At 38.1% G+C, this 12,858-nt stretch overlaps 1 protein-coding gene across 1 annotated transcript in view; it reads left to right on the forward strand.

Moving 5' to 3' along the window:
- Nucleotides 1-12,023, forward strand: part of rap1b.L (RAP1B, member of RAS oncogene family L homeolog) — a 33,270-nt gene extending 21,247 nt beyond the window's left edge. The window contains 6 exon segments of the mRNA NM_001086722.1: nucleotides 366-434; nucleotides 2,228-2,284; nucleotides 3,685-3,825; nucleotides 6,986-7,129; nucleotides 7,923-8,038; nucleotides 10,701-12,023. Coding sequence (NP_001080191.1) covers nucleotides 366-434; nucleotides 2,228-2,284; nucleotides 3,685-3,825; nucleotides 6,986-7,129; nucleotides 7,923-8,009 — 498 coding nt within the window. The 3' untranslated portion in view covers nucleotides 8,010-8,038; nucleotides 10,701-12,023.
- The last annotated feature ends 835 nt before the right edge of the window (nucleotides 12,024-12,858 follow it).

Below are 12,858 nucleotides of genomic sequence, written 5' to 3' on the forward strand. Positions count from 1 at the left end.
GATTAGTCCCTGGATCAACTTGTACTATGAGCTATCTCCCATAACCCTGTATTCCCTCACTTGCTAAATAGCCATCCAACCCCTTCTAAACCCCTTCTAAAAGCTATCTAATGTATCAGCCTGTACGACTGATTCAGGGAGAGAATCTTCACAGCTCTCACTGTAAAAAACCCCTAGATGGATAGTTTCAACCTGGTCTTGGGCATGGCACAGTTTGATCAGTTCTAAACAGCTGGACTAAAAAGTGCTGCAGGTGGGTGTCTCAAATGAACATTTCATTTTCATACCTTGGAGTCTTAAAGGCAGTAAGTATATCTGAATTTACGTATTCTAGTTTCATCACCTTTTTATCTTCTTCTTTGCAGACAGTCCAGTTTGTCCAAGGAATTTTTGTTGAAAAATATGACCCAACAATAGAAGATTCATACAGAAAGGTTTGTGTTCTGTAATGAGTTTTGACTTTTAGTTAATCCTTACTGTCCTTATTAAACAAGTTTATCATTCTAATTAAATCCTTCGATTGAAGCAACCCAAAATTGTTACCTGGTGATTCCTGCTGATTATGCAGGAATAGGCAGAATCGTCTGCCATTTATAGCAATTTCAGGACGTAAAATGTAAATTCTCATTTTAGAGGAGACATTAAAAGTAGCAGATATGTACTGATATCGTCAGGCAAATTTATTTGATTTTCTTCTTATTGCCCAAACTTTTCTTCTTATTGCCCAAACTTCTTGGGAGGCAGAATGTATAGACAGTGGTGCTGGCTTGCTGGAGCACAATCACCTGCCCAGACAGAAAATCCATTCTGCTGATGCTTCTTCTCGGTGCATGTATAGAGCATGTTCTGATAAACCTATTCTGGTGACCACAAGAATGAATAGCAATTGTGACACTTGGCTTGGTGTTCATTTCAGTCAGTATTGCCAGTTGCTGAGTAAGTCGTATAGTGATGCAAAGGATTAGTTTTGTATGTTCCACATAGTCAAATTGTGGACACACCACTTTTTCTTTTTTTTTTTTCATTTGAACGTTTTATTGATTTTCAAAGAATGATAGGTTAAACAGTCATAATACTGAAAACACAGTACAAATAAAAGTAGCACAATGTCACTTTGTCTGTCCCAATTAAACATTGGTGTGCATTTAGACATTGAGATGTACAGTATATGATTCAGTAATGCGCACAATGGCAACATAGTGTGCTACAGTGTAGCTCTTTCGTCAAACCAGTAGGGGAAGCGGGTGAGTTTAGGAAGAAAGGAGAGATAAGGGTTGGGGTATGAGTTTTACTACAGGTTCCATAATGACTACTAAAACTGAGAGAAATAGATTCGTTATACTGGTCGCCCTAAGGGAGGTTAATAGGTCTCTGCTGAGTGTTTTCCAAATAATGGGTCCATGGAAGCCACTCCAGCTCTCCTTCATAGCTCCGCTCCAGTAGGTGGTCTCTGACTCCATTGCTCTGATCCATTTCACTTTTGTGATTAACATCTGTATTCCTGGTAGTTGTGGTTTTTTCCAGTGGACACACCTCTTTTTCATTTGCAATTAACGCATCTGCAAATTGAAATTTTTTGTATATTATTGTAGTACCATTGGACTCATTTCAGAGGAAATATATAAATAGCAAACTTCACAATTAGCGGTTCTGTTTCAAGTTCTAGAATGGTATAAAGCTGTAATAAGCTCTATAAAACAGGACATTGCCTGCACATCTGGCTGATTAAAAGTGACATTTCTAAAAGGTCTCTGAATAAACATCAGTATTTGGTCGTGCTGGACATTTAGGTTGCATGTTGTACAGGTGTGGGATTCATTATCCAGAAAGCTGCTTATTATGGAAAGGCTACCTTCCATAGACTCCGTTTTATCCAAATAATCCACATTTTAAAACTGATTTCCTTTTTCTCTGTAATAATGAAACAGTACCTTGTACTAGATCCAAACTAAGATATATCTTATCCATTATATAGCCTGTTGGGTTTATGAAATGTTAAAATGATTTTCTAGTAGACTTATATTATTGTGATCCAAACTACAGAAAGGTCCATTATCTGGAAACCCCATGTCCCAAGCAGTCTGGATAGCAGGTCCCCATACCTGTATTTTTAGAGCAGTAAAATGTGAACGTTCAAGAATATTAAACGAACAACCAAATTATCTATAGCCGTAAGGGTTCCTGTTTTCTTAGAATCGTTTAACATTCTCTCTTTGACTTTGTGCAGCAAGTTGAAGTTGATGGGCAACAATGCATGTTGGAGATCTTGGACACAGCAGGAACGGTATGTTGTAGTGAACATTTATGTAGCCATTGTGCTTAAAGTAGCAGTGTTTTTTCACTCAGCATTGCCTGTCTTTATGAAACTGGGACAACAGGTTTGGTATACAAGGGACATTTTGACCCGTCCTCAAATTTTCTAGAAACCTCGCTAATATGAATCCTGATCCTTAACAGACGATTTTATTGCATTTGGCTTCACAGCCACGGTATAAATACATGTTTTGCTTATCTATGGCAGGTAATTGGTTAAAAATGTTGGCTTGATAACCCCCCAGAGATATAATATCACAAATACTTCTGCAAGAATTCTGTAATGTCCCAACCTCGGAATTTTACCGTTATAACCAATAAGTGCGTTCTACAACCAACAAGAAACACATAGGCCATCCACAAGATGTAAAAGTCTGGAATTTAAAACCAAAGCAATTTCTTAAATATATTCTCAAATAACCGAATTGTGTGTAATCCTCCTTACACACAATTATGGGACAAAGACCTCCCTTGTCGGATAACACCTGAGCAATGGAAAAAGATTTGGAGAGCAATCCTATCTATATCGCCTAACGTCAGCATTAAGGAAACCACATATAAACTAGTCATGAGATGGTACACTAGTCCAGTACAAAAACAAAAGTATATACCTCCCTTCCACATGCTTCAGAAGCTGCTCTAACATCTATTCTTGGTGGAGTTGGCCGATTGTGACAAAAATCTGGACAGAAACGTTTCAATTAGCCTTTCAGATATTCAACAATCTCCAGACCCAGAAATGGCCTTACTTTTTCTTCCCTCTATGAAACTCCCTAAGCTTCAGAAAAAGCTTCTTTCACATATATTCTAACCAGACGGACAGTGGCTTTCAATTGGTTATCACCAACTCTGTCAATGACCCAAGTGAAATCCAGAGTGGATCATATACACTCAATGTCCTATATTTCTGCTTTATTAACGAATACTGGAGATTCATAAAAAATCATGGGATCCCTGGGAATGTAATGGTAGTCAGCGAATAAATACTTTTTCACAGCATCTTGCATTGAAGTGCTCTCCTTGAACCAACTGTTTAAAGATTTGCCTAAGGCGAAGCGGTGCCCTGAATGAGGATTGATGCACTTTACACTGGAAATCACAAGCAGAGCGTAAGAACATTCATTTAAAGGTTTCAATGCTTCAAGAGACCCAATGTTGGCTTGATGTGCATCTTGCCAGCTTTATCTTAAAACTATTTGGACACAACTGTAGTTTTGCCTTGGAGATGACTGAATTTAGCTGCATCACCATGTGAGCAACTTACTAAATCAAAGCACACTTTGTTATGGAGACAGTTTTGCTCTGCAGGTAGCATACATTTCCTAACAGATGAGGCATTTATACTGTTCTGTTTTTGATTTCTTATTACAGGAACAATTCACAGCAATGCGGGATCTGTATATGAAAAATGGACAGGGCTTTGCATTAGTGTACTCTATAACAGCACAGTCCACTTTCAATGACTTGCAGGACCTCAGAGAACAGATTCTCAGAGTAAAAGACACTGATGATGTAAGTATTTCATGGAGTATATTAAAAGATTGCTCATTATTATGTTTTATAGTTGTTGAATTATTTGCTTCCTCTTTTGCATCTTTCCAGCTTTCAAATGGGGGTCACTGACCCCACAGCCAAAAAAAGGTTGTTCTGTGAGGCTAACAATTGTATTGTTTATTACTTTTTATTACTTCTCGGTCTAATCACTCATCTCTTATTAATCCAGTCTCTCATTAAAACCACTACCTGGTTGCTGAGGTAAATGAGACCCTAGCAACAGATATATGCTGAAATTCCAAACTGAAAACCTGCTGAAGAAAAAGCTAAATAACTGAAAAACCACAAAAAAGGAAACCAGTTGCAAATTGTCTCAAATTATCAATGTCTGTCATACTAAAAGTTAAAGGTAAACAACCACTTTAAGGTGGCCATGCAAAGGTAGGGTATACAACGGACTGCCCCTTGGGCCGAATGAACAGATAAATCAAGAGCATATGTTAAGCACACAAGTATATTCACAAAGTTGAAACTCCCCAAATGAAAAGTGTGGTCCAGATGCACCAGCCCCTCAGCCAATGTAGCAATGTAACTGTATCATTTGGTGTTGGGGTAGACCACTTAATGGAACAGTAACATGAAAAAAATTTTTTTTTAAAGTAAAAACCAAAGTTAGCACTGTTGCCCTGCACTGGTAAAATGGATGTTTATATAAATATGGTGCTGTGTAGCAATGGGGGCAGCTCTTCAATTTGCGTTATAAACAATCTGGTTACTAGGGTCCAAATTACCCTAGCGACCATGCATTGATTTGAATAAGAGACTGCAATATTAATAGGACAGGGCCTTACTAGAAAGATGAGCAATAAAAAGTAGCAATAATGATGTGTGTAGCCTTACAGAGCATTTACTTTTTAGATGGGGTCAGTGACCCCAATCCGAAAGCTGGAAAGAGTCAGAAGAAAAAAGGCAAATAATTATAAAAACTACATTTTTTATCAAAAATAAATAATGAAAACCAATTGACTAGTTACTTAGAATTGGCCATTCTATAACATACTAAAATTTTACTTAAAGGTGAACGCCCCTTTAAAGGCAGCTGTTAGAATTGAGTTAATAGTTGCTAATACTCCAGAGATGCTGCTGAGAAATGTATCAACTAAATGTTGCAAAATTGTAACAGTTCACCTGGAATCCTGACCTGCCAGAAACATGGTTGCAACATGTTTCAGACAGAACTGGCATGTTTCTGTAAATTATAATTACGTACTTTGATCTGTCAACAATGGACAACAGGCAGGATAGTAAAAGCAAGTCAGTGATTGGTAGACTGTTTATAGTCGGCCTGTGAACTCTACACACAAGCAGAGGTTGGTCATTGTGGTGTTGCTTTTCTGTTTTTACCATTGCTGGTCCAGTAAAAACAAATCTCATTCAGCCAGTCCACTCGTTTTACAACCTACATGTAGAACAGTAATCACATAAATCATCAGAAATGAACGGCTTGTTCAAACAAATCTCTTTGTTTTGTGGCTTGCTTTACTACTACTACTTCTTTTAAGGGCAGGGGCACACGGGCAGATTTGGGGAGATTTAGCAGCCTGGCGACTAATCGCCTCTTCTGCAGGGCGACAATCTCCCCGAACTGCCTTCCACCTGCTATAATAAGAAAACGCCAGTGCAATGGCACTTGCAGTGCTTCGATTTCTGAAGTCGCCTCACGAGGAAACTTTGGGCGACTTCAGAAATCGAAGCGCCGCATGTTCATTGGCGCAGGCGTTTTCTCATTATGGCAGGGGGAAGGCAGTTCGGGGAGATAAGTCGCCCCACAGATGAGGCGATTAGTCGCCAGGCGACTAAATCTCCCCGAATCTGCCCGTGTGCCCCTGCCCTAAGTGTTGCATGAACAATTTTTAAGCATGAGCAGTTGTTTAAAAAAAAAATATATATATAAATAAAATGACAGTTAGGTCAGGCAGAAACTTTCCTCTGTGTCGTTGCACATTATTTCCTCTTTATGGTCATGTGAGAGGGAATATATGGCTGAGATCCAGGAAAGCTGCTTCTTTTCATTATCCATGTCCTCTTTTTGCTCACTCTAGATTCATAGTGAATTATGCATAGTTATGACCTACCAGTGTATGTGTAATCTTACGCTGTCCAATAGTGTTGGGCAAATGAATTCCCCAGGAGCGAATTCGCTGCGAACTTCCGACGACGAATACATTTAGGAAACTGCAGAGAAAATTTGCTGGCGAAAAATCCACCTCGTCAAAAAAATTTGCCAGAATAGTCGCTCACATAAAAAAAAGTTGTGTATCAAAATTATTTGGACGCCCATTGGCTTTAATGCACTTGTACACAATAGGCACGCGTATAAAAATTGTCGCGGGTGCCTAAATTGACGCGCTTCAAAATAATTGACGCCCATTGACTTCAATGTGTTTTGCAAATTTTTCCGCTGTTTCGCAAATTTTGCGGGAAATTTGCTGACTTTTCGGCAAAGCGAAGCAGGACAAATTTGCCCATCACTACTGTCCATATTCCAAGTACAAACTCAGTATCCTGCTCACAGGGCAACTAAATTCATTTTTTGGTTAATTTGGCTTTGCGTTTTCTATAAACTGCATTGCTGCTTAAATGTTATTAATTCATCCTTTTTTATCATATATCTGTTACTGTATAGCCCTTGTGGCTGCTAATAATATTTGGCTTTTTCTTTTCTATAAAAAATACATTGTATAACGGTTATACAGGTATGGGACCTGTTATCCAGAATGCTTGGGACCTGGGGTTTTCCGTAATTTGGATCTTTATACCTTAAGTCTACTAGAAAATCATGTAAACATTAAATAAACCCAATAGGCTGGTTCTGCTTCCAATAAGGATTAATTATATCTTAGTTGGGATAAAGAACAAGGTACTGTTTTATTATTACAGAGAAAAATGAAATTATTTTTAAAAAATTTAGATTTGGATAAAAAGGAGACTATGGGAGATGGCATTTCCGTAATTTGGAGCTTTCTAGATAACGGGTTTCTGGATAACGGATCCTATACCTGTAATTTATAAATGTTTTTGTCATTAGACGGGGTATGAAAACAATAGACGTTTGTGGTAGCTGGTAATATTTTTTGCTTTTATGATGTTTGTTTTTTCCTCCCATTAAATTGTGAAGGTGCCAATGATTCTGGTTGGCAACAAGTGTGACTTGGAAGATGAAAGAGTGGTGGGAAAAGAACAAGGTCAGAATCTAGCAAGACAGTGGAATAACTGTGCGTTTTTGGAGTCTTCAGCTAAATCGAAGATAAATGTCAATGAGGTATGGTTTCTTTTGTGTTGTCATTTATTTCCCCTCTGTGTACATTAATAACTAAGGAGGACCAAAGGACTCCTATAACGATCTCCTGTAGGAATATGTTTCATTGAGAGGCAGATATTTTAGCTAGTGGGTTCTTTAAAAATGTAAAATGTTACCACTGCGGTGACAAATTCTGCCTTTTCTCCAGCCATTTGCTTAGTGCAGAATTTAAATGAAGTAATTACAATTATACTTTGCTCTATGACCACCTTGTTGGCAATGTAGAATGTATACGAAACTATGAAATGTGTTCTGGATCATCAGCTTTGTCTGTGGTAGAGACCCTGGGGGGACACAAAAAAATGAATTTAACTGTTCAACCTACAAGCTATTGGTCTTTGTTACACTGGAGACACCAGTCATTATTAAAAGGTCATATTATTGTTGTTATTTTTTATTTTACTGATAAATTCTAGTGCTCTTCCACTAATTAAATATTAAAATTCTGTCATTTATGTTAATTCTATATCAGACTAGTCTTGCCTACAAAAACAGCCCAGAATAAAATGCAAAAACCTAGATTCTGTGTTGGTAGTTTACTAACCTCCTTGTCAACGTTGTAGGATCTGCGCTTGACTGGAAAAAGCGTTAAATTCTTTCTTGAATTAAGACCCCATTGCTTAATTTGCCTTCAATACCTTTAGAACTGTCAGCCACAGATTGTATTATAAATAGCACCTACATTTCTATTGTATAGTCTGGGGGTGTCTTCTTTAATTTTTCCTTCAATTTTTTCATTTGATTGTATCTACAGATATTTTATGACCTTGTGCGACAGATTAACAGAAAAACTCCTGTACCAGGCAAGGCACGCAAAAAGTCAACATGTCATCTGCTTTAATACACAGATGTGCTGTAGCTCTGAGCCAGGTAACAACCTCTTTGTTTCTGTACAGGTTCACATTTGTGTGTAGTACCATGTCATCTGTTTCTCCTTGTGGGGGGAGGGGGAAGTGATTTGTTTAAACTTGGGCTGCATAGTAATAATTAGGAAAGCACCAAATCCACTATTTTGGATTCGGCCAAATCCCAGAATCCTTCTCGAGAGATTCGGCGGAATACCAAATCTAAATTTGCATATGCAAATTAGGGGTGGGAAGGGGAAAACATTTTGATTTCCTTGTTTTCTGATTTCCCTCCTCGCCCCTAATTTGTATATGCAAATTTCAAATTTGGAATCTGTTCTGGATTCGGTGCATTAATAATAATGAAAGGACGATTTCTCATTATTTGCTATTACCATTTAACTAGGTGGCATCCATTAGGCATTCATTCTGTTAGGAGCACTAGTGTTTAAAATATAGCTAACCCTTTTAAAATTACCATTTTGCTAAATATCAAAACCAATAAATAAATATCAATCAAACTAGAAGCATATTTGCAACGCCATACTAAAAATGAATGTCAACAAAAAGAAAGTTTATATAAATAAGCTGCTGTGTAGACATTGAAGTTGTAATATGGCTAAATGACAGCAGGAATACAGTGGGTTAGTTATTACACAGGAGTCTAAACCCATAGTATTCTACAGAGTTTATCTGCTATGTAACCTGTGTGTTTTCTTTTTATAACTTGAATGGCTGCTTTATGCTGAGCACTACTAAATATAGTTTATCATAATGGGTGTATGAAAACCTTCATAGAAATATTGATTTGAATTTAGTTTTTGTGGCAAACTCAAGGAAATGCTTCCTTTTTGCTGCTATAAATGGCATTGTTCTACAGAGGGACCGATTTAGTGAAGTATGTTGGTGATAAACACCCTGTAGAGGGTCATTCTTCATCAGCAGTAACTAGGCATCTGCCCAGTCTGTATCAGTCTGCTTAAAATCTGATGCTTTGTCAAAAGTTCATCTTCTAGCAGGATAATGATTCCAAACACAATTCCAATATAAACATCATGGTGGCTTAAAGGGCACTTGTTGGGTAAAAATGTTATCCCCAACCAAAGGTGCGGGCTAATAGAGCCCGCATTCCAGTTGGGGATTACAATAGTTTTTTTTTTAAAAAAATGCCCCCCCGCTTGCACTAGGCTACCCACACCAGGAGGTAGCTCCAGGTGCAAGCAGCCTTGTTGTGTCACGCACATTTGCAATTCGGGGCAGCTTTTCATTATGCACATGCGAGTGACCGGACATGGCTGCTCGCACCGGGAGCTCCCTTCCGGTGCGGGTAGCCTAGTGCTGGCGGGGGGAATTTTTTTTAAAAAAACCTACTGTTATCCCCAACCGGAATGCGGGCTCTATTAGCCCACACCTGCACATGCGCTGCTTCAAAAGTCTCCGTCTCAGCCTCAGCTTACCGAAGACCCGGAAGATGGCTGCATGGAACTCTGATGCCTGAATCTGGACCCATGCCCTGCCTAGTCAAAGGTTAATGTCTCTGCTGTGTGGGAAAATAAGTGTAGAAAAACATTATTAGAAAAACATTATTCATGTGGGGCATTTTTGGGCCGAAATCCACTCTGTGTGAGCAGTGACAGGAGGATAATATTCCTCTTTTAAATTGAGCCAAAGCCCTGGTCTCAAAGCTTATCAGAGTCTGTGGCATGAAATGAAAACTGAGCTGCACATGCTTCTTCCAACTAACCTAAAAAAAAAAATCAAGAACATCTGCCTTAAATAAGAGCCAAGATCAAATCCAAACAGTCTGCAAAACTGGGACATACTTACTCCAGAAGGCTTAAAGCTGTAGTTGTTGAAAAGGTGGCTTTAGAAAATATTACTGGGAAGGAACTGAATACCTATTTTAAAAAAAATTATTAGATTTTTAGTATTCTGAAAAGAAAATATCATTGCCTGTTATGTTAAACACAACTTGTCTTTTTATTATTGTTATTGTTGTGTGCTGCATCTTTCTCTACTTGTCCTTCACTTCCCCCTCTAGTCCAGGAAGATGCTGTGACCTTTAACCTCCTGCCCTCTTAAACTGTTCCCAGTTACAGTTAGCAGCCATTTTAGGTTCTCTTTAACCGACTATTCAACCCTGGTTAGAAAATATTCTCTGACCTACTGGTCTGATCTATGTTTGGAGATTTTCATCAGTTTTGCAATAAAATTCAGCAAGATCTAAATACTTGTGTCAGTCCAGTTGAGTTCAGCTGTCGGTGGAGATCTGCTAATAACAGTGATTTGTGTCCTGTAAAGGTCCTGGCCCAGATATAAGGGAACTATCACTAAGGACAGTGGGTTGAAACAGAACATTGCCAGTATTCAATGTATTTAGTACAATTAGAGAATTGGTTGAAGGTCTGAATCCTTTTGCACAGCACTGCTTCAGAATGCAGGTCGTAGACACGTGATCAGGCCATTCAGATTAATTGGCCATTGTTTCAAAAATCTGTTTGGTTTAAAACATCATGGCTGACAAGAATTTCATCTGTTCTACTTAGACACCCAGAAAGCCTCAGTTATATGTTTCTCCAGTATGGCACACTACCTCTTGCATGGTTAAGTGGAACTATGTGTAGACTTTCCAGCATTATTACATTTCATATTTGTCTTTTTTTTCTTTTTAATCTGAATATTTATAGGTCTGAAGAACTGTTGTCTGACAACAGTGCCAGCATTCCAACTCTATTAACCCTGTCAACGATTTCAATGGACTTTCCTGTGGTGGTACCCTTTACGAAATGGATGAAAGTTGCAAGCTCAGATTGTGCACCATCAAAAACCCTGCCCAAAATCACAAGAAAGATGCCTGCTTCGAAATGTTCTTCACGTATGCAACCGGGAACAGCAGAGCCAGCATCCAGTATTACTGCTAACAGAGACATTGTTCACCCAGCAATGTTTTTTGCACGTCTGAAAACGTGCACTGTGTTCTTTCACGAGCCCCTCCTCTCTACAGGAGTGTACAATGAAAAGCACCACTATTTTAGCTTACTAAACGAGAATGTCCAAAGAGCTTCTGTAAAGACTACTCCTGATGATCTTGCATCTTTGGTATTTGTAGCTCCTTGTAACTATTTTTCCTTTCTTTTAAAGAAGTACAAGAGCAACATCCATTGTATTGTACACAATGCTTCTCATAAATATAACAATGATTTCTTTTCCTTTATTAGTTTTTAGGGAGTCCAGTGGAGAGTAGTGTTGTCCCCTTCTGGCACTGAATGGGGTCATTCATTCATTTTTGTTCCTTGTCTTTGTCAACACTTTGCCTTTCATTATCCTTTCAAAAGGACACTCCTCGGTTTCTGCTCTTTAATTAATTACAGATTTGATTTCCCCCGCTCGACGGTTTGTTTACATAGGGAATAATGTTTATAGATATGTATACAGTGGGGGTCTACAACAAGAAGTGTATATTTTAAGATGCTTTTTTTTTTAATGATTTATGATTATTTTGTAAATCATTTTCAGGCTTCTGCAGCTGTAGATTCTCACTGTGTCCCCCTAGCCTTCTCTTTGCTTGCTGATGCATACATGTGTTTGCAATACCAAATATACAGATTTAGTACATTTTCCTGTCAGTGCTTGTTTCTCGTGTATTGTTTTGGTTGAGATGTTAAATGGTGGAAGCGTTCAGTGAATGTGAATGTGGGAAGTAATTTTAAATCACGTGTTAATTGGTCACCATACCTGAGTTGCGGTAATTAACCTTTCTGCTCATTTATTTATCAATGCCTTGTTGCTTTGTATGCATTAATGTTTGGGTGTAAAGATTGTGTATATATCCAACAGGGAACCACAGAAATTCAGCTGACCAACCTAATGCTACAACTGCTTGGAGGTGGCCAAATGTAAACTTTAAAAGCCTTAAATAAAGTGGTGCAATTTTGTATAATGTAGCATCAGTTCAATAAATTTGGATTGTCATGCGAGTGCTCGCATTATAATTAACTTCCATTATAAAACTTTGCCTAGTATTTTAAAAGCTCTTGGTAGACTTTATTTGGGCACATGCATTAAGGTTTGCACTTGCAGTTCTCAACTACCACTATTGGTTCCTCTATGACTAGTATGTTGATTTGAAGAGACCCCTATATGTGTGCCAATAACAATAGTTGCTTGGATATTACGCCCCGTTTCATAAGTAGAGATGAGTTGATTTTTCTTACATGGACAGTTTAGTTCAACAGAACATTCCATTTCTGATTATTTTGTTCTACTTAAATGTACAAATCCATGTATGCAGAAAAGGAATGTACACGCTTTAAAGTCGGCACTAATTGTTGGTCTGTTGAACTGCTTAGCTATGCGGAGGAGTCCCACGCTTCTTTATTCGCACTTTAAAAAGGCAGTGGTAATTTGTTGGGCATGTGCAAATGACATGACCAAATTTTCATTATCACTTCTAGCATAAGATTTATGTGCATTTGAGGGTTTCATGGGAAATGAATCAAAGATAAACTGTTCTAAAAAATATTTTCCATTCTAGTAAAGGAGTCATTTACAGTTGAAGTCAGTAACCACCGAAAACGAAATCTGTTTGCCTTTTTACAGTTAATTTTCTATTTAGTCTTTTTACATTCCCTTAAATGTTGATCTGAGCAACATAAAGGGGCCATAACATTTTAGGACTGAGTTCTACTACTGCAGGGAGCCGCAGGTCTCCGCTAAAAAAAATATTGTATCAACTCCTACATAAGTGATTGCCAATGCCTAGTCATTCATTTAAACATGTCAAAATAAATCTTTAGGAAGGCATCAGATTGGCTGAGCTCTAGAATTTGTTTTATGCTAATGTTA

This window comes from Xenopus laevis, chromosome 3L (genome assembly GCF_017654675.1).
Source record: "Xenopus laevis strain J_2021 chromosome 3L, Xenopus_laevis_v10.1, whole genome shotgun sequence".
NCBI lineage: Eukaryota > Metazoa > Chordata > Amphibia > Anura > Pipidae > Xenopus > Xenopus laevis.